The sequence below is a fragment of the Canis lupus genome, chromosome 13 (genome assembly GCF_048164855.1).
Source record: "Canis lupus baileyi chromosome 13, mCanLup2.hap1, whole genome shotgun sequence".
In the NCBI taxonomy this organism is placed as follows: Eukaryota; Metazoa; Chordata; class Mammalia; order Carnivora; family Canidae; genus Canis; species Canis lupus.
This window is the reverse complement of record NC_132850.1, coordinates 23364483-23386624: the sequence shown is the minus strand read 5'-3', so window position 1 is coordinate 23386624 and position 22142 is coordinate 23364483. Positions and strand designations below refer to the sequence as shown.

Here is a 22142-nt window from a genome sequence, read left to right as displayed (position 1 = left end):
CTGATTTTAAATATTCTCTAGCGGGATGCCTGGGTAGCTCAGCGGTTAAGCTTCTGCCTTCAGCCTGGCACGTGATCCTGCAATCCTGGGATCGAGTCCCATGTCAGGTTCTCTGCGTGGAGCCTGCTTCTCCCTCTGCCCATGTCTCTGCCTCTATCTCTTTCTCTCATGAATAAATAAATAAAATCTTTAAATAAATAAATATTCTCTAGCATGCGTAGTGCTACTATTCAAAGTGTGGTCCTTGAGCTGTTGGTTACCAACCCTTGACAAGATAAGAACAGAACTTGAGAGTAAAAACACTTAGAAGCTTGAATTGCATTTTAATATTGTCATCATCACTCCCAACTGCATGATCAGTAGACTCCTTTCTGAATAGGAAATTAATGAGTGTAAGTGCCATGATTGTTTAATTTCAAATTTTAAATTCACATTTTTTAGAGCTGTTTAAAATTAATAGCAAAATTAAGGGGAAGGTACCAAGATTTCCAGTATATCCCTTGCCTCCTCTCACACATAGCCTCATGCATCATCAGTTTTCCCCAACAGAAAGGCATTGTTAAAATCGATAAACTTAGGGATCCCTGGGTGGCGCAGCGGTTTAGTGCCTGCCTTTGGCCCAGGGCGCGATCCTGGAGACCTGGGATCGAATCCCACGTCGGGCTCCCGGTGCATGGAGCCTGCTTCTCCCTCTGCCTGTGTCTTTGCCTCTCTCTCTCTCTCTCTGTTACTAACATAAATAAATTTAATAAAAAAAAATCGATAAACTTCCATATCACATCATAATCACGCAAAGTGCATAGTTTACACTATGGTTCACTCTTAGTGTTGTACATGCTATAGGTTTGGACAAATGAATAACAAATATTCATCATTATGATATGCAGAGTATGTTTCCTGCTCTGAAAACCATCTGTACCTCCCACCTATTTATCCTTCCCCGAATTATCTCTCCCCCCTGCTTCCTGGAAATGAGTGATCTTTACTTTCTCCATAGTTTTGTCTTTTCCACAGTGTCATATAATTGAAATCCTACAGTATATAGCCTTCTCATATCGGCTTCTTACACTTAGTAATATGCCTTTAAGTTTCTTTTTAGCACCGAATAATATTCTATTATCTGGATATGTCACAGTTTATTTGGCCACTCATCTAGGAAAGGATATTGTGATTGCTTTTAACTTTTGGCAGTTAGGAATAAAGCTGCTGTAAACTTTCCAGTGCAGGTTTTTGTGTAGACATAAGTTTTCAGTTACTTCAGGTAAATACCAAGAAGCATGATTGATGGATCATATGGTTAAAAGTATTATTTAGTTTTATAAGAAGCTACCGAACTGTCTTCCAGAGTGTCTGTACCATTTTACATTCCCACCAGCAGTGAATGAGAGTTCTTGTTGTTCTAGTGCTCAACGATATTTGGGGATTGTCACTGTTTTGGATTTTAGCCATTCTCATGGGTGTGCATTGTTTTAATTTGCATTTCCCTGATGACACAATATGGAACATCTCTTCATATGCTTATTTGCCTTCTGTGTATCTTCTTTGACAAGGTATCTGTTAAGATTTTTGGCCTTTTTTTTTTAATAGAGTTGTTTGTTTATTGTTGAGTTTTAAGAGTTCTTTGTACATTTTGTATTGTAGTTCTTTGTCAGGTGTGTATTTTATAAGTATTTTCTTTCAGTGTGGCTTATGTTCCTATTTTCTTAACATTGTCCTTTACAGAGTAGGAATTTTTAATTTTAATGAAGTCCAACTGTCTATTATTTCTTTCATGGATTATGCCTTTGCCATTGAATCTAAAAAGTAATTGTCAAAACCAGAATTTCCTAGTTTTTCTCCTATGTTAATTATCTTATAGGAGTTTTACAGTTTTGCATTTTGCATTTAGGTCTGTGATCTGTTTTGAGTTAATTTTGTGTAGGATATAAGGTCTTTGTTTTAATTTTTCATATTTGCATGTGGGTGTTCAGCTGTCCTAGCACCATTTGTTGAAAAGACTATCTTTTATCTTTGTTCCATCGTATTACGTTTGCTTCTTCGTCAAAGGTCAGTTGTGGGGATATTTGTGGGTTATTTATATGAGTTTATTTCTGGGCTCTCTATCGATTCTATTGCCCTGTATTCCTTCTGCACTACTACATTGTCTTAATTACTGTGGCTTTATAGTATAGTCTTCCAGCTTTGTTCCAGCTGCATATTATTCAGTCATTAAAAAGAATGAAATCCTGCCATTTGCAACAGCATGGATAGAGCCAGAAGGTATAACACTAATCGAAGTCAGTCAAAGAAAGACAAATAGCATATGATCTCACTAATATGTGGAATTTAAGAAAGAAATAAATTAGCAAAGGAAATAAAAGAGACAAACCAAGAAACAAACTCTTAATTAGAAAGAAAAAACTGATGGATACCAAAGGCAGTTGGGTTGGGAGATGGGTGAAATAGAGGATAGGGTTTAAAAAGTACACATGATGATGATTAAACACACACACACACAAAATGTTCAAAAAAGTCAACGTAATCCATCACATCAACAGGCTAAAGAAGAAAAATCAAATGATCATACAAATAGATGTAGAAAAAAAATATGGCAAAATCCAACACCTACTCATGAAGAAAATTCTAAGACAAACACAAAAGGGAATTTCCTCACCTTGATAAAGAATACCTACAAGAAACCTACATTACATTAAATGGTGAGACACTTGAAGCTACCTTGCTAGGACCAGGAACAAGGGTAGAATGTCTCCTCTCAGAACTCATTTGCAACATCTTAGAGGAAGTCTCAGCTAATGTAACAAAACAAGAAAAGGAAAAAGGTATACAGATTGGGAAGACAAAAATAAAACTATTTGTTCAATGATGACATCATTGTCTATGCAGAAAATCCAAAATAATCAACAAAAAATTCTTGCAACTAACAAACAATTACAAGTTATAGCAAGGTTGCAGGATACAAGTTTAAAACACAAAAGTCAATCAATCACTGTCCTATATACTAGCAATAAACAACTGGAATTTGAAATTCAAAACACAATATTTACATTAAGCTCCCCCCAAAACAAAATATTTAGGTATAAATATAGTAAGAAAGTACTGCATCTATATGAGGAAAACTACAAAATTCTAAAGAAAGATATCAAAAAAGAACTAAATAAATGGAGATATTCTCAGCTAATGAATAGGAAGACTGAATATTAGCAAAGCATCAATTCTTCTCAACTTGATCTGTAGTCAATGCAAGCCCAACCAAAATCTCAGCAAGTTATTTTGTATTAACAAATTAATGCTAAAGTTTACACGGATAGGCAAAAAAACAAAAACAAAAAACAAAAAACCCGAATGAGAATAGCTAACACAATATAGGTTGTGTGTGTGTGTGTGTGTGTGTGTGTATATGTATATCACCTCTTCTTTATCCATTCATCTATTGATGGACACTTGGGTTGCTTCCATAGTTTGGCTATTGTAAAAAGCTGTAATAAATATAGGGGTGCATGTATCCCTTTGAATTAGTGTTTTCATAGTTTTTGGTTAAATACTCAGCAGTGTGATTTGTAGGTCATAGGGTAGTTCTAGTTTTAATTTTTTGAGGAACCTCCATACTGTTTTCCACAATGGTTGTGCCAATTTGTATTTTTACCAATAGTACAAGAGGATCCTTTTTATCCACATCCTTGTCAACACTTGTTTCTTGTGTTTTTGATTTTAGCCATTCTGTGAGTCGTGAGGTGATATTATGTTGTAGTTTGATGTGCATTTCTCTGATAATGACTGATGTTGAGAATTCTTTATGTGCCTATTGACTATCTGTATGTTTTCTTTGGAGAAATATCTGTTTATGTCTTCTACCCATTTTTTAATTGGATTATTTGTTTTGGGATATTGAGTTGTATCAGTTCTTTCGGATACTAACCCTTTATCAGATTTGTCATTTGCAGATATCTTCTCTCATTCAGTAGATTGCCCTTTAGTTCAATTGTTTCCTTTGCTGTGTAGAAACTTTATTTTTTGCCATCCCAATAATCTATTTTTGCTTTTATTTCCTTCGCCTAGGAGACATATCTAGAAAAATGTTGTTATGGCCCTGAGAGATTACTGCCTGTACTCTCTTCAAGGATTTTTATGGTTTCAGGTCTTACATTTAGGTATTCAATCCACTTTGAGTTTATTTTTGTGTATGATGAAAGAAACTGGTCCAGTTTCATTCTTCTGCCTATTGCTGTCCAGTTGTCCCAGCACTATTTGTTGAAGAGACCTTTTCCCATTGTATATTCTTTCCCTCTTTGTCAAAGATTAATTCACTGTATAATTGTAGGTTTATTTCCTGGTTTTCTATTTCATTTATCTGTGCATTTATTTCTATATGTCAGTACCATACTGTTTAATTACCACTGTTTTGTAATACAACTTAAGATCTGGAATTGTTATACTTCCAGTTTAGTTTTTCTTTTTCAAGATTGCTTTGGCTATTTGAGGTCTTTTGTGATTCCATACAAATTTCAGGGTTGTTTGTTCTAGTTCTGTGAAAAAATCTGTTGATATTTTGGTAAAGATTGCATTTAAATGTGTAGATTGCTCTGGGTAGTATAGACATTTTAACAATATTTGTTCTTCCAATCCATGAGCATGGAATATTTTTCCATTTCTTTGTTCATCTTGAATTTCTTTCATCAGTGCTTTATACTTTTCAGAGTATAGATCTTTTACCTCTTTGGTTAAGTTTATTCCTGGATATTTTGTTGCTTATGGTATAGTTTTTGTAAATGGGATTGTTTTCTTAATTTCACTTCCTACTGTTTTATTATTAATGTATAGGAATGCAACAGATTTCTTTATATCTATTTTGTATCCTGCTGCTTTGCTGAATTCATCTATCAGTTCTAGTAGTCTTTTGATAGATTCTTTAGGGTTTTCTGTATATAGTATCATATCATCTGCAAATAGAGTTTTACTTTTTCGTTATCAATTTGGATGCCTTTTATATCATTATACTGTCTGATTGCTGTGACTAAAACCACCAGTACTATGTTGAATAAAAGCGGTGAGAGTGGGCATTCTGTCTTGCAAGCTGGTGCAGCCACTCTGGAAAACAGTATGGAGGTTCTTCAAAAAGTTAAAAATAGAACTGCCCTATGAGCCAGCAGTTGCACTATTAGGTATTTACTCAAAGGATACAACAACACAGATTTGAAGGGATATATGCACCCTGATGTTTATAGCAGCAGTATCAACACTAGGCAAACTATGTTTCCATAGTTTGAATGGATACAGATGATCTGGATATTACTCAGCCATCAAAAAGAATGAAATCTTGCCATTTGCAATAATGTGGATGGAGCCAGAGTATATTATGCTAAGCAAAATAAGTCAGAGAAAGACAAATAACCCTATGATTTCACTCATATGTGAAATTTAAGAAACAAAATAGGTGAACATATGGGAAGGGGGAAAAGCAAGGAGAGGGAAACAAGCCTTAAGAGACTCAACGATAGGGGATAAACAGGGTTAATGGAGGGAGGTGGGTTGGGGATGGGCTAAATGGGTGATGGGTGTAAAGAGGGCACATGTTATGATGAGCACTAGATGTTGTATGTAAGTGATGAATCACTGAATTCTACTCCTGAAACCAATATTGTACTGTATGTTAACTAACTAGAATTTAAATAAAAACATAAAAAAACTTACTGACATAGTTATATAAAATTTAAAAAAGAGGTTTCAATATGGTGTAACATAACTTTTATATGCACTGGGAAACCAGAAAAAAATCATTTGATCCTCTTTTGCGAGACTTGCTTCATTGTGGTGGTCTGGAACCAAACCCAAAGTATCTCTGAGGAATGCCTGTACTGAGTTCAATTTTTAGCCATAATTGATGGGGAAGTGCTAAAACCACAGTGGGTTGTTTAAGTGGCATTTATAAGTATTACATAAATACATTCACAACCACAAATGCATTTTGAAAGAAGAAATATTACAGTTAAGAAGCTGACAGAAGCAGATCTCCAGGATTTCATATGTAACCATTAGGGCTTTTTTCGTTTCTTTTTAAGTCTCGTTTCATGTTGCTAACATTGAAAACAACTACATACAAACAAAAAGACAAAGATGTTTGTTTGGAAATGTTGGATGAATCTGTAGTAGCAAAGAAGGTAGTTCATGTAATACTTTTTGACAACACCATAGCTTGATATACTTGGGAATAATTTAGTGATACAGAAGACCGACTGACTCTCTGAGACAAATAAGCTTAGGAAAGTAATTTTTATTACAATTTGATTAACACGTTGATTTTGTTAATATGACAGTGATATGAAGGCAGAATTTATTTTTCAACTTACTTGCTGACAAATGGAGCTTACTGTGAGTTATTTAAAATTTTAAAGGGTTAACAAATCAACCAATGTGGTTTGCAGTTTTGCTTTGCTTTTGTGGGAGTATGTTCTGATTATAGAGAGCTGGTGACAAGAAAAACATGCTGGAACTTGTGCCATAATGTAAAGCAACGTCCTGCTTCTTTCATTGAGAAAGTCTTGCTATGTCAGCTGAACTAAACAGTGTACTTGCTATATCAGCTAGATTAGCAGTAGTTCACTATAAAAGTGTGAATTGCTTACACTAATGCAATAAATTTGAGATTTTTTTTAAAAAAAATAAGTGATAGTTTGGAAGCTGAGCCAGTCGACTGTTACTATACGCTAAGGAATACAATAATTTTCAAAGGAAAATATTCCAACAAAAGTGTTTGAACTTTGGGATGAATGCTTAGTGTTTTTGCAAGATACGAAACCAGTTTGGTCCCCAAACTTATTAAATATGTGAATTAGACTTATTTATCTGATAGCCCTACTCTTTTAAGAAAATGACCTTACTAGCCTTCCACACAAAAAAGAATGTCAGATGTTTTTAATGTTACATAATATCAAAGGACAAAAATGAAAGTTAGAAATTTGGGGGAAAAGTTTCCATAAATTGTTATGGGTTTCACAGTATAGTACCAATTATCAGTAAAGTAGTTGGTAATTCTTGTAGTGCACATTTATAAATGTTAAAATCAAATGGGTAAGACAAACTTGGTAAGAAGTTTGTCAAATTTACAAATTTGGTTAAGACACACTTTGAGTTTCATTTTTCATTGAAAGAAAACCAATGCATAGGAAATTAATAGTTTAAGAATCCATTGTTTTTTATCAAAAGCTATTTTAGACTGAATTATAATTTTGATGGATAAGTTATTGGTTTTGGCTACCAACAAAGGATTGAGGACAAATTTTTAAAAGCATCATTTTCTGGATTTTGAGTTAAAAGTTAAAAATTAATACCCTGAGCTGAAATTGCTTTAAAATCTCTTCTATTCCTGTCAACGTACATCTATGGAACCAGTTTCTCTGTTAAGTGCTGTTAAAAGAAACCATAGAAGTAGCCAGCCTCTGAGAGAGCTCCCAGATGGATGCCCTGCCTCCTGTATTTACATCTTGCAATCCATTTCCACACGGCAGTATGCGTAGGGTTGATGTGATAGGATGTCACTTGTAAGATTAGGTCATAGCAGATATGCGTGTCTGTCTTGTCTGTTCTGGAAACCAGCTGCCATGTGGTAAACTGCCCAGTGGAGAAGCCTGCGTACTGAGAACTGAGGCTTTTGGTCAACAGCCAGTTAGAAACTGAAGCCTTTTGCCATCAGCCATGTGAGTGAACTTAACGGCGAATTCTCTAGACCAGTCAAGCCTTCACATGACTGCAGACCTGACCAAAACCTCATAAAAGACCTTGAAACATAACCACTCAGCTAAATTGCTTCCAGATTTCTGACCAACAGAAATGATGAGATAATAAGCGTGTGTTGTTTTAAGCCACCAATTTTGGTGTAGTTTTTAATGCAGTAATGGGTAACAAATACAAAAAAAAACAAGAAGCAAACTCACTTATAACATTAAAAACTCTTACATACTATTAGTTCAGAGAGTTTGAACTGGTATTTGATATGAAGAATTCCCATTTCAGTCGGTCATCACTTTGAGTTAAGTTAGAATTCTGAAATGACAAAAGTTATTAGTGTGATGGCTGTTTTCTGTGATTGCCTATATGCATACTTCAGTGAAAGCACACAGTTTTATGTAATTCTTTTTTCTGTTCATTCTAATTATATTATTGAAATTAATTTCGTGGGCATAGCTAATAAAACATTGAAATTGTATTTTATATGGCCTTCTAAATTTTTATTTTTCTACTAGTTTGTTTTTATTTTATCTTACAAGTAGTATTAGTCCATGATGGATTGGAACTTAAGAAAAAGGAAACAAAATGCTTTTCCGTCACAGATAATCTACCTTAAGTCTCCTGTCATAGTTGTCATAGTACCTTAGGCCTCTTACCTTATTGTCATGGTCATCTTGCTTTATTATGATTGGTTTTGTTCCCTGGTAAACTGAAAGCCCTATGAAAGGCAGAGTCCATGTCTTTGTTGCTGTTACATCTTCCTGCCTAGAACAGTGTCTGGTACTTAGCAGCTACTCAGTAATTATTGGTCAAAAGAATTAACTAAAAAAAATTTTTTTGGTTGTGTTGGAATAATTAATTTCTTTAGTTATAAATGAGTCGGCTACTAAAACCATATGTCCTCAGGGAATGGTAATTATCTCAGGTGAATAGAAAATATTCCTGGCATTCTTCTTGCTGAGTATTAGGTACTTATAAAATACATCTTTTTATTTCCATAGCACAACTGCCTCTGAAGAAGATGTCTCAAGTAGATATCCCCGAACAGATAGAAGTGGGTTCAGCCGATATAACAGGGATGCAAATACTTCAGGTAATTTGGTCTCAAGTAGCATGTTGGAAAAGAAAATTGAAGATCTTGAAAAGGTATGAATTACAAATTACTTAAGATTGATAAAATTAATATACCATTGGGATTCCTTTTTTTTTTTTTTCTTACTTTTATAGCAGCTGAGAAAATAAATTGAAATTTGTACGGGAGAGAGAGTGCCAACAAAGGGGAAAAAATGAGAGGCGCTAGTGGAAGATATCATTAGTGTTAATTGGCATTTCCATATATAGTCAAGTAGCAGTTCTGAATCACGGTCTTAAGTATATATTTTCCAGATGCATTGTGGCTAGGCATTTTCTGATTGCCTTAATACTTTCCTATCCAGTTCTGTTGATGTTAAGATTTTTAGGAATGGAGCCTATTCTTATATTCCTTAATATTTAATGGGCACCAAAAAAAATATTTAATGGGCACTTCCATTCTGCCTCAAGTTACCTCTAATATATTAAAGACAGTCTGTCTTTGAAATGGTTACAAGTCTATGCTGGCAGTGTGTCCTGCTGTGCGTTTATTACGTTATCTGTACAGTTTATCATTTGTAGACTTTCTTCTGGTTTCTAGTTTGACCCTAGAGCTATCTTTGGTGTTTGAAACTATTGTCAGAATAAGCCTGTTTAGGAGTATCCTTGAAAACAGGTTAAATGAATATTGGCATAAATTTATTAACCATACACTCAGGTTTTCTTCTGTCGACATTTAATCTGTGAAGTTGCTAATGGTGCTGATTACTTTCTGATTGTTGAAAATATGTTTTGTTTTGATGAATTGAAATTATTCCCTGTGATATAAAGATTGTTTTACTTAGAAATTTAATTTAAAAAAATTTTATGGCATTATAAATGTTTTTAGTTCACATCTCAGTTTTTGATATGTTTCTGTGAGTTTAAATTAAAAACTTTAAGGAATACATAGTCTAATAGGTTTCAAGTGTTTCTTCAGAAAGACTTTTACAGCTCCCCACAAATTTGGATCCACTTCCTAGTAGTTTGGCAACAGCTGATAAATGAGGGTGACTGGTCGCCTTTTCTGAGGGTTAATAGGATAGAGATTAAATTCTGTGCAAAATTTTTCAGTTTTGCTTTTCTTTCACCCCCAATATAGTCCACCCAGCCCAAGGCCCTGGATTCTAAATAAGATTTCTTTGGAAAAGGTGTTGTGTTATTTAAAGAAAAAAAGTTTAAAAACCAGTAATCTATTTCAGTTCCTTTATTTTATCTATTAACTAGCAGATCCACAGGCAACCTCGAGGACCATTATTTTTCTGTTTAGAGGTTTCCATACAGCCATCACCTTTTCTTAAACTTTGTATTTCTTAAAAAGATTTATTTATTTATTTATTGTGGGGGCAGGGAGAATGAGAGAATCCTAAACGGACTCCTGCTGAGGTGGAGCTGACAAGGGGCTCTATCTAACTACTCTGAGATCACTGCCTGAGTCGGAGGCTTAGTGGACTGGGCCACCCAGGTGCCCCTTCAACTTTGTATTTTGAATTAAGATTTTTAAAAAGATTGTATTTATCTGTCAGAGAGAGAGCCCAAGCAGGGAGAGCAGCAGGTAGAGGGAGAAGCAGACTCCCCACTGAGCAGGGAGCCTGATGTGGGACTTGATCCCGGGACCCAGGGATCATGATCTGATCCTAAGGTGGACATTTAACTGACTGAGCCACCCAGGCGGCCCAAACCTTGTATTTTGAATAAAAAATTTGAATTTCCTCAAACAGGATATTATCCATTAAAAATGTAAGCTACTTCATTACTAATGGTGGTGAAAAGTTAAAGGAGGGTAAGTCATTGGGTATTTGTATTGTTTTGTTTTTAAGAACTTATTTATTTGAAATAGAGAAAGAGAACAAGTTGGGGGGGGGGTGCAGAGGGAGAGGGAAAAGCAGACTCCCCACTGAATAAGGGAGCTCGACCCAGGGCTTGATCCCAGGACCCTGGGATCATATCAAGGCAGACATTTAACTGACTGAGCCACTTAGGTGCCCCGGGTAATAGTGTTAAAGAATTGTGTAATCATATTCAGAAATATGGAGCACCTGGATGGCTCAGTTGGTTAAGCATCCAACTCTTGGTTTCAGGTCATGATCTCATGGATTGTGGGATCAAGGCGGCCTGGGGCTCCATGCTCAGCAAGGAGTTTGCTTGGAGCCTGTCCAACTCTGCTCCTCTGCCCATGCTCACACACACTTGCACTTGCGGACTCTCTCTCTCTGAAATAAATAAATCTTTGAGACAAAAAAAAATACATCTTACAACTCCTGTATTCCTCTCATTCTTTGGGTCTTTCTTAGGATAGGTTTTTCCTTCCCTCACAGGTTACTTAAGAAATGCATTGGAAATCTTCCTATGTCTAAGGCACTACGCCAGACTTGACAGATGCATGTTATTTAAGGTTAAAAACAGCCAGTTACTTCCCAATTAATACTTTGTAATTATATCTACCAGGAAGTAGTAAGAGAAAGGCAAGAAAACTTACGACTTGTGAGACTAATGCAAGATAAAGAGGAAATGATCGGAAAACTCAAAGAAGAAATTGATTTGTTAAATAGAGTGAGTATTCACACATTCCAGTTTCATAGTTTTTTTTCTTCTTTTTTTTTCCTGGCAACTGAAAAAAATATGTATATGTAAACATGAAATCTGTATATGTATACATGAAAATATATGTATATGAAGAGATTATTTAATTTCATTATTTTTTTAATGAGATGGTAATTTGTGGTAGTAAGAATCATCATTTCATTCTATAAACTGATTTCCTCTGGCCAGTTATCAGTTGTATTCAGTTAATACTATTCTTTTGGGGATGGACTGATGAATGGATTAGTTCAGTGCTTTGTTAAGAGTCTGGAGGTGAGAGGCAGCTTGGTCACCACCACACATAAAAGGATATTGGCACAGAGTTGCCTCAGTGAACAACTAAACTTGCTACTTTCTTGCCATAAGAAACTCCAGATGTCTTTGTGTGTATTTTCACCAGTTTTTCCCTCTCCAGTTATACTTAGACACCCCCCACTTTAGGTTTAGCTTACCCCCCCGAGGTCTCTATTATACTATTTTGTAACTCTTTTTCTTGCATTCAGCCCTAGAATTTTTTTTTAATTTTTATTTATTTATGATAGTCATAGAGAGAGAGAGAGAGAGGCAGAGACACAGGCAGAGGGAGAAGCAGGCTCCATGCACCGGGAGCCCGACGTGGGATTCGATCCCGGGTCTCCAGAATCGCGCCCTGGGCCAAAGGCAGGTGCTAAACCGCTGCGCCACCCAGGGATCCCCAGCCCTAGAATTTATTTTTTGCTTAAGAAGCAGGTATTAGTGCTAAGCCATATTTAGGTAATAGTGTTGAGAAGAGATTCCATAGTTCTGCATATTAAAAGGCTCTAAATAAGATGGAAATACGTTTGCTTCAGGGAAAAGGGGAACAGATTCCTAAGCCAATTTTAACTCTAACAATGAAAGAAGAGAAAATAGAGGCCTCCTTATGTGCAGATCCATTCTAATAAAGCTCTGGAGCATTAACTACAGGTAATAGATGAAGACTGCGAAACTTAGAGTTTAACTTGCTCAAATCATAGTTAGTAATCACATAATAACTATCTGAGCCAGTATTTGACATTAGGTATTCCATAGCCCCAAGTCTAAGCTCTTCCATAATTGTAGACAGTCTTTCATCTTGGTTAGAACCCGGGAAATCTGCCTCTGTTGGTTTTGGAATATGATTTAATAAAATCTGAAAATAGTTTTGATGTCTGTGATATATTAGTACTGTCTTAGGCACTGTGTGCATTAAAAAGATAAAACACCTGCTCTTATAGCTTATAACTTAGTGATGATACAGGAATATAATTTATTATTTAATTCTAAATCTTAGGTCTCAAAAAGAAATAAATCTTGGGTCTCAGTTGTAGTAATTCTTGAAATCTTGTATGTTTTTTGTTGTTGCTTTCAACAAGTAAGTTCCCCACCATCATTCATTTAGTTTGTGAGTAAATGCAGATTCTGTTTTTGCACATTTTAAAAACGTTTACCTATTGTCCAAAGGTAGTATGCTAAATTTATTAGAATGCTGTTATCCAGCAGAATGCTTATAATTTAAATTGATTACTCCAAGTTTTTAGTATTTTGAAATACAAGGATAAATTTTAAAATGTGTGCTTTCACAACTATCAGTAAACATAATGCCTTGAAATAGTTTCTTCTAAATGAAACTTAGAGTGGATTATCTTCATATTTACCAGATGGTTATATATTTGGCACTAGGATTGATATAGGGAACGGAGACGTGGAATCATATGACTTTAAAGCTGGAGGATAATTACTTAGTTTAGTGGCTTTCATTTTTCTTTAACCTCCTCAAACACGATGTTAGAGAAAAGCTTAACACAAATTGAACCAGATCAACTCAATGCTCTAGATTTTCACCTCACAACGTGCACTCTTGTTCAAGATCCTACAGAGTGAGAGGGGTGCATTCAGAACTTACGCCCTGGGGACCCCTGGGTGTCTCAGCGGTTCAGCGGCTGCCTTCAGCCCAGGGCATGACCCTAGGGTCTCAGGATCTAGTCCCACATCAGGCTCCCTGCATGGAGCCTGCTTCTCCCTCTGCCTGTGTCTCTGCCTCTCTCTGTGTGTGTCTCTCATGAATAAATAAATAAAATCTTAAAAAAAAACAAAAACACCCTTACACCTTGATCTTTTTGATGCCCCATTTGACAGACTGTAATCCGAGGTCCTGAGCCTTATATTGCATTGCCCACATATGTATTTTCTTTAGCCCTCAATTTGGGGGAAGTGGAGATCTGTTTTTAGCTAAAAAATTAGATATTTATAATGATTAAAAATTGGAAGACATACAAATTAAAGAATTCTGATTTTTGGCTTCTCTTAAACTGAAAAATCTGGCACGAGATGATCTATCTTATCGTGATACTAATGAGAAGGACTTGAAGTGGATGCTCCCTTCAGGCGGGGGGGTGTATTCCATCTAAAGTTGTTTTCAGAATTGGCACTTGGCACTTGTTTTTTCCAAATTAAATGCTTGTATGAATTATCTTTGCATGTATGTATTTTATTTTATTTTTTCTCCACTATTTTATTTTTTAATTAATTAATTAATTAATTAATTAATTAATTTATATTTCTTTTTTATTGGAGTTGAATTTGCCAACATTTAACATAACACCCAGTGCTCATCCCGCCAAGTGCTCCCCTCAGTGCCCATCGCCCAGTCACCTCAACCCCCCACCCACCTCCCTTTCCACCACCCCTTGTTCATTTCCCAGAATTGGGAGTCTCTTGTGTTTTGTCACCCTCCCTGATATTTTCACTCATTTTCTCTCCTTTCCCATTATTACCTTTCACTAATTTTTATATTCCCCAAATGAATGAGACCATATAATGTTTGTCCTTCTCCGATTGACTTATTTCACTTAGCATAATACCCTCCAGGTCCCTCCACATCGAAGCAAATGGTGGGTATTTGTCGTTTCTAATGGCTGAGGAATATTCCATTGTATACATAAACCACAGCTTCTCTATCCATCATCTGCCGATGGACACGGAGGCTCCTTCCACAGTTTGGCTATTGTGGATATTGCTGCACATGTATGTATTTTAATTTTTTTTAAAGATTTTATTTATTTATTTATGAAAGACACAGAAAGAGAGAGGCAGAGGCACAGGCAGAGGGAGAAACAGGCTCCATGCAGGGAGCCTGACATGGGACTCAATCCTGGGTCTCCAGGATCACGCCCTGGGCTGAAGGCGGTGCTACCCCCACCCGGGGGGCCCACATGTATGTGTTTTAAAGTGTTTTTATCACCTTTAGAATATTTTTAAGTATTTAAAAAACTCATATAATATTTTCTTTTTTGTTTCCTTAAGGACCTAGATGACATAGAAGATGAAAATGAACAACTAAAGCAGGAAAATAAAACTCTTTTGAAAGTTGTTGGTCAGCTAACAAGGTAGAAGATTGAAGTCCCCATGTGGAAAAAATATTTTAAAACTACTGATTGAATGTTATGGTTAATGCTAGGACAATACTCCTATGCTGCAATACATTAAGTATGTATATTTATTTCTAGAAAACAGTGGATGTTTTCAAAATACTTCTTTTTCATTATTTCAAAAAAGTATCAACCTTCTATTTCACAAATAAGTAACATCTCTCAGTTATTAAATTGATAGGTTATGCCTGTTGGTTCCATGTGGTATTCAAATAATATATGGTTTAAAGTCACAACCGCTTGAATATATTTTATCTATGGTAGTGTGTTTTCTCCCTAAAGGAATATACATAGTCTTTGTTTACATGAATTCCAGTACTTTTGGGGAGTTACCCGCAATTGCCTTATTACTGATGTGTGCAAACTTATATGTGTTGTTGATGTACTTCTCATAAAGGCTTTGTCTATTGTCATTTGTTCTTTCAACTTATTTTAAGCCATTTAGAGTCCTAGAGTGTCACACCATTTTGTATAACAGTCATCTTCAAAAAGAAAAGCTATTATGAAAAGTCATTTAATATCATGTACTAGTTGGCTAAATATAAAATTTTAGAGAATACTTGAATTGTGCTACAATGAATTAAAATATATAATTTTTGTATCTGAATGTTGAAAAAAATCTAAAATCACTTTAGCTTTTGAAAAACCTACAATTGTAATTTCATTGTAAAATTTCTTATGTAGGTACTACCTTTTTTATTATTCCAAGGTTTATAAGTGAAAATAGATGTTTAAAAAGTTGTTCACTCATCAGTTGTGGAGTGTGTACAAGAAAAAAAATCCATATTTTTAATTATTATTTGCATTAAAAACAAAACCAAAATATTTATCCACACTTAAAACATTTATACTTAACATTTACAAAGTTAGTACATAAACAGAGTATTGAAATATTTTCCTTATTTCTAACCTGGAGAGTAACACTGTGATAGTTGTTCTCATATGAGAGAATTATTCCCCTACCTCAAATTTAAGGGATTATTTTTTTCCTAACATTGGATTTTTTTTTTTTGTAAAACAATTTTTAAAAATTTTGAAGAATTGTATAAATTTTCTATTAAATATCACTTAGTGTTTAGAGTCGTTTTATATTGAATTTTCATGTTGAATAAGGAAACCCCCTCTAAGATTTATTAACATTAAAAAAATATCTGTCTGGTAGTTGAATCCTGAGCAATATGCTCATACTTTACTTATACTTATTTGTCCAGTTAAATATAGTAAAATCCATTTTGGTAACGTATTGACTCTTTCTTCACTTGCCGAGTCGCTTCGTTATTTACTATTAGAAAAATAGGGAAGTGAGACATTTGGACAAATGTAGAGTAAATGATAAATGTCACACGTTGAATCCTAAAATTCTTTGTGATTACCTAGATTGGCTTCTCACTTTCAACCTTGGCTGAATCACTTGGGTTGCTTACAGATAATTCCCTGGCTGTAATTTCTAGATAGATTTAGGGTGAGACCCTGGACAGAATTTTTAAATTTCACCATCTGATGATTCTGATCATAACCTAGGTTTGGAAATAGCTGCTGTCACCTCTTTCCTCCTCTCTCTTCCACTGGAGACCCTAGAATGAACATACGTTAGCTACCAGCGTTTTGTCCCCCTTATAGTTTATTTAATAATTTATCTGGTCTCCGGGGAAGTTTTCATAGGTTTTAAATACATTTACCAAAAAGTTCAATGTTCAATCGAAACTGGATGTAGGTGCAGAATTACTACATAAGGGCATCCTTTTCAGAGAGTGTTTACCCAGCATCCTGGAAGAGTGACCTGCTGTCCACATGTCCGAGTGGCATGCCAGGCGCCGGCGCTGCGCTGCGCTGGCCCTGGGGCACTCGTCCCCCTTCACTTACCCTTAGGCATGTGGTGGAAACATTGGTACTACCTAGTTTTGCGTGCAAGCTTTGGATGTTGTAAAATGCTGTCCGTGTCCAGCCTTAAAATATGTTCGTGTGCTGGTTTTTCAGTAAAGGATTTGAAATTTCTATTTAGTCTGTATGTAAGTAAGGGATATTTCATTTCCCTTTCAAAATTATACCAGTTTTTAATGCCTTTAAAGACTGAGCAGTTTTTTAAACTTATCCTTTTCTTCAGTTTATTAGGAAAATTTCCAGCACTGATCTTAAACATAATGGTACCTAGTGCAAATACAGGAGCCTGACACTCAGGCAAAGCAATTCACAAGCAGTCCTGCCTCCTGCCCTTAAGATGTATATTTATATCACATGTAGATTTTTACACTGAATATTGAAAAATTTAGAATCTCCTATAATTTCCCTTTGAAATGTATAAAAAGCATTGAGATTTTAAAAAGGTAACTTAAATACATGTGCACTACCTTAGAAAATTTGGCTGTTGTCAATAAAGTGCTAGTATTTGTGATATTATTAGTTCCATTCAGAAATTATATTTCTTATATTTCCTGGGAATTTATGGTATAATAAAGCATATTCAAAGTTTTAATGTGTTTATGATATTATTTTCAAAACAGTTCACTAACTTTAAAATGAACATGACTTCTTGTCCCCTGATTTCTGACATGCATTAACTTGAGCAAAATAACCTCCATTTCATTTTTCTAGGATTGTTACTCATTTTATTGCACCACAGTTACCTTTAGAGAGCAAGAGGGTAGTGTTTATATATTTCTTAGGGAATTAACTAAATGTAGAGATTAGCACTGTCACATTGGCTCAAGTAGTTTAAAACAGAAAATTAAATGTCAGGGGCAGACATATGAAGCAATGTATTCTTTTTTTTTTAAAGTAACTTTTTAATTGTGGTTAAAGCAATGTTTTCCTAAGGTGAAAAACCTACCTCAGTTATATGTGGATTTATGTTTTTTGGATTAACCTGGATTTTTATAATTAGAAATTAAAATGTAACATTTTGAGCCCACTAACACTTTGTTGAAAATAATACAAGTCAGTATGCAACACTGTAATATAAAACAGAAAAGACCTTGGGTTTGATCACTGATCTGATGTCCTAGACAATATTCATTTGTATAGTGATGGTCATCTTTCATCTTTTTTTGTATTTTATACTCTTGAGTCTGTGCCTAGTAAGTTCCATGCAGTGTTGGCACTTAATTTAATAACTATTCAAGGTTCAGTTAATAGCCTGTTAAAAGATTCGGGCGTAGATTTTCATCTCATAATGTAAGAAACCAAACACACCAGCTTTTCACTGGGAAAAATAAGTGAGAAAGAACTAGCATCCAGGAGTCAATTTATAACATGTTGAAGTCAGTGCTAACATTCTCTTACTGTATCTGAACCATTCCCAATATGTAACAGACTTAGCTTCTTTTGCTTTGGAACCATGCTTACTCGGAAAAGTAGAGGACATCCCATCAACTAGGATTGCAAGCTGGTGCCGCTTTTGTTGTTCCATTAAACTGAAAGCATAATACTAATAGACAACAAGTATTTTGCTCATCAGGTACTTTCCTCCATGTTGTTAAATTTCTCATTGATGTATAGAAGTTGGTTGGTTCATTCTCGGTATTAAGACTTGAAAAATTACCCTGGAAAACCTAAACCCATATTGTTTTTTTATTTTACTTAGCTAGACTCTCCTAGCATGTTAAAACCAAATAAATCCCTATTCTAAAAATAATTACATGTGAGTATGTGAGAGGAATATGGATGAGGAATATAAATACATTAAATTTTTATATCTATTCTTTTAGTATTTATTAGTCTAGTAGGTTCCTTATAGCCATTTTTAAAAATGGACATGGACCAGCCCTTCCACTTAGCAGCGGACAATCTATGTGGTGTGTGTCAGTAGCACAAAGTGTAATCTGAATTAGCATGTAACTGGTCTAATCTGAAGAGTTCATTCAAAAGTTGGTTTTTGGTTTTTGGTTTTTTTTCTATTAACTAGCCATTGTCTTTAGGTCTAGTTAATAGGTACTGTTTAATTTGCTGCAGCATTTAACCCAGTGGTGGAGTGGAAGACATGATGCATATTGGGAAATACCTTCCCGTATTTTATTTAGGTAATTATGGTTTATGAAAAGAACATTAAGGAATTTATAGAAGTAATGAGGCAAAAAGAATTCAGTGTATTTCAGATACAGCAAACTATTATTGGCATTCTCTCTGTACATATTGATTACTGGTTTGTTTTTAGGTATTTACATCTAATAAGCTCATAGACTGACACATATTGCTTTGGTAGTAACAGAATGTTAGTGATGATCATCTGATGGACACTAATTACATGTGTGTTTTGTTTTGATTCCCCCTCTGAATGCCTATAATAATAATAATAGATAATAATAATAGATAAATGTTACTTTTTTCAGTGAACTTTGTTTCTTAAAAGATTTGGCTATTTTATTCAAGTTTTTTCTTCTACATTTAAGTGTCAGATGGCTGCTGCTACCTATAAAGACTGTATGGAAACTAAAATTGACTGTTTTGTCGCAGAATCAATTAATTCAGATACTTAAATATTTGTAGGAAAACACCTGGATAATTTATTGACCACATTAGGATTGTGTAGAGAGCTTTCATAATTCCTGTTGCATAGAGTTTCAATGTGGAATAGTCAACTTGATGGAGATTCACTTTTAATATGCTGTGCATGTAAAATAGTAAATAATAAAAAGAATAAGTTTTCATTTATTTTTTAACACTGGTTATTTTTTTCTCTCTGAACTATCAGCAAAACCTTGACCACGAGTTTTGCTTTTTGGAGTTAAGGGATAATGTTAATATTCTAATTAATCTGTGTGCCTCTTACTAAAACTATGCAATATGTGTACATTACGGTGGGAGGAATAATGTTTTAAAAAAAATGCCATGTTGATAAGACCTGTACACATTAATGGTGGGATTTCTTGAGTAAGTGAGGAAGTGCACACATGTTGAATCTAACTGAAAATTGTAATTGTCTTTGTGTTTTAAAGCTACATTAATAATTTCTTAATTCAAAACGAACTCTTCAGCTAAATCCGATGGTGTTAAAGAATTTCAGGTCTTTCATAGTTTGAAAAAGATAAGTAGGGGTCTGGGAATGTAAAACCCTGGTCTTTGTTTTTTGAGTAAATGGTTTACATAACCTTTTGCTAATGTGTCATTCTTCATACACCTGCACAAGCTAATCAGTCTTCTTTACTTCTAGAACTCTAAATCAATCTTCTCAGTAATGTCATACATGTCTGACAAGTGAACAAGCCTAGTGAACAAGCATCCTTCAGTTAGACTGTTTAGACAATGCCTCAAGTCCTTATAGGAGAACCTACTCCATTAGCAAGCCTATTGAAAAACTTTGCAAGGTGCCTTAGTCTTAATTGGACCTGGAGCCCTTTATCTTAGACTTTGTCAAATCTCTGTTTTTATTCTTCGAGAGTCGCTCTGTACATGCACACAATTCTATCAGTAGCTGTATACCACCCACATACTTTCTTAATCTCTTGTGTCTAGTTTCTCTTTTCACCTCTGCAAGAGGTTACATTTTCTTCCCGGTCAACTTCTTGGAAAGAATTTATGTAATGTTGGACCTTCATGTTAACGAGATAGCACTGTTCTAATAACCCTTACAATTCATTCATTTTACTTTGATATCTAACCAGATAAGGTTAAAAAGGAAGCCAGAAAGCAAAAACCTACCTTTTAATAGTGGACTGAATGCATAATTTTACTCTTCATTTTTAAAAAAAGTTTCTGTGATGAGTCAAGATGGATTTAATAAAGGAAGAGGCTCTCTACTTGGTGTCAGATAGTTGAGCAATACGAAAAAGTTAATATGAACCAGTTAGGAAAGGTAGATCGGACTTTGACTTTACACAGGTGGAAGATGAAATAAGGGTTTTGACAGCTAGGTGTGTTATTCATGTTAAAAATGTGCAAAATTGTTCAGTATGTGGTCTTAATTCATATATAATCAGCTGCTCTTCCTGTTTAGATATATCATGGGACATAATATTCATAGTCTTTCTATTATATTACAAATTCTTATCCAGAAAAATATTTGCAGCCCTTTAAAGTGGGAACTCTTGGGGCGCCTGGGTGGCTTAGTCAGTGTCTGCTTCTGGCTCAGGTCATGATCCCAGGGCCCTGGGATGGAGCCCCAAGTCAGACCCCCTGCTCAGTGGAGTCTGCTTCTCCCTCTCCCTCTGCCCCTCCTTGCTTGCATGTGCTCACTTGTGTTCGCTCGCTCTCTGTCAAATGAATAAAGTCTTTAAATAAAATAATTGGGAACTGTTTATTGTGGTTAAACAAAGTAGATGATGTCATCAGTGGGCATTTTAGCTTTATGGAAAAAATTATTAAGGAAAACTAATAGAAAGGTACCTGATTTCTTTTAGTATTGTAGTGCAAAAGTAAAACCAAAGCTATCAGTCAAAGGCATAGGAAATCCCATTTTGAAGAACTTGCAAATCACATTTGGTAAGAATGCATTTGTTTGATACAGTGTTAAGAAAAGTTGAAAAATCATAGCTTTCCATAGCAGATCAAAAGTTTCATGTATGGGTAATTTGGGACAATGAACAACATCACTAAAGTAAAATTATGCCAGTAACTGTCATATTAGCTGTATTCTTTAAGGTGAATCAGTGAAAATTTAAAGGGATGAATGATGGTCGCTTGGGAAATGCTAATTGTGATCACAGGGGGCCTAAAAGTGCCTTTTGTGTCTTAACTCCGTTAAGATCTGTGTACCTTAAGAAGTTCAGCTAAACATAGTGATTCACTGGGTTAACAGTTTGAGCCCAACTTTAACCCTAATGTACTATAGCATAACAACATGAAATAATTAGAAATTCAGTGGCGCTGTTTGCCAGGCATTGTGGTTAAGTGCTTTAAGTATTGTTTTTATTTGATTCTTTAAAACTTGTGCGAAGTACAGATTAGGAAGGGTAATTTGCCCCAAATCACAAAGCAGTGCTTTGTTCTGGTACTTGTACATAACTCATGTTTATGACATAATCAGTAGTCTATTAAACGTTTTGCCAGTGCTTCTCAAAGTGTGGTCACCACACTAGTAGTGTTGGCTTCACTTAGAAACCTATTAGAAATAGTAACTCTTGGGCCCCTTCCCAACACCTGGATGGGGTGAGGCCCAACAATCTGTGTTTTGTTAGGCCCTTCAAGTGATTCTGATGCAGGTCAAAGCTTGCAAATTTGCATTGTGCATTTTTTTTTTTAGGTGTTTGTTGTTGTTGTTGTTTTTTTTTTTTTTTTTTTTTTTTTTGCATTTCTGTTTTTAAGTTAAGATCTTGGCCTTTCTTTTTGGACATTATATAAATAATATAACATGAACTTGTTAGGAAA

At 35.0% G+C, this 22142-nt stretch overlaps 1 protein-coding gene across 2 annotated transcripts in view; it reads left to right on the top strand.

Moving 5' to 3' along the window:
- PAWR (pro-apoptotic WT1 regulator) overlaps positions 1–17316 on the top strand; it is a 101597-nt gene extending 84281 nt beyond the window's left edge. Inside the window, exons 4-6 of one of the 2 annotated variants that reach the window (XM_072772881.1) lie at positions 8724–8815; positions 11281–11385; positions 14719–17316. In XM_072772881.1, coding sequence (XP_072628982.1) covers positions 8724–8815; positions 11281–11336 — 148 coding nt within the window. In that variant the 3' untranslated portion in view covers positions 11337–11385; positions 14719–17316. Of the gene's footprint in view, positions 1–8723; positions 8869–11280; positions 11386–14718 lie in introns of both variants that reach the window. The other variant, XM_072772880.1, reaches the window with a different exon arrangement.
- Positions 17317–22142: the final 4826 nt, after the last annotated feature.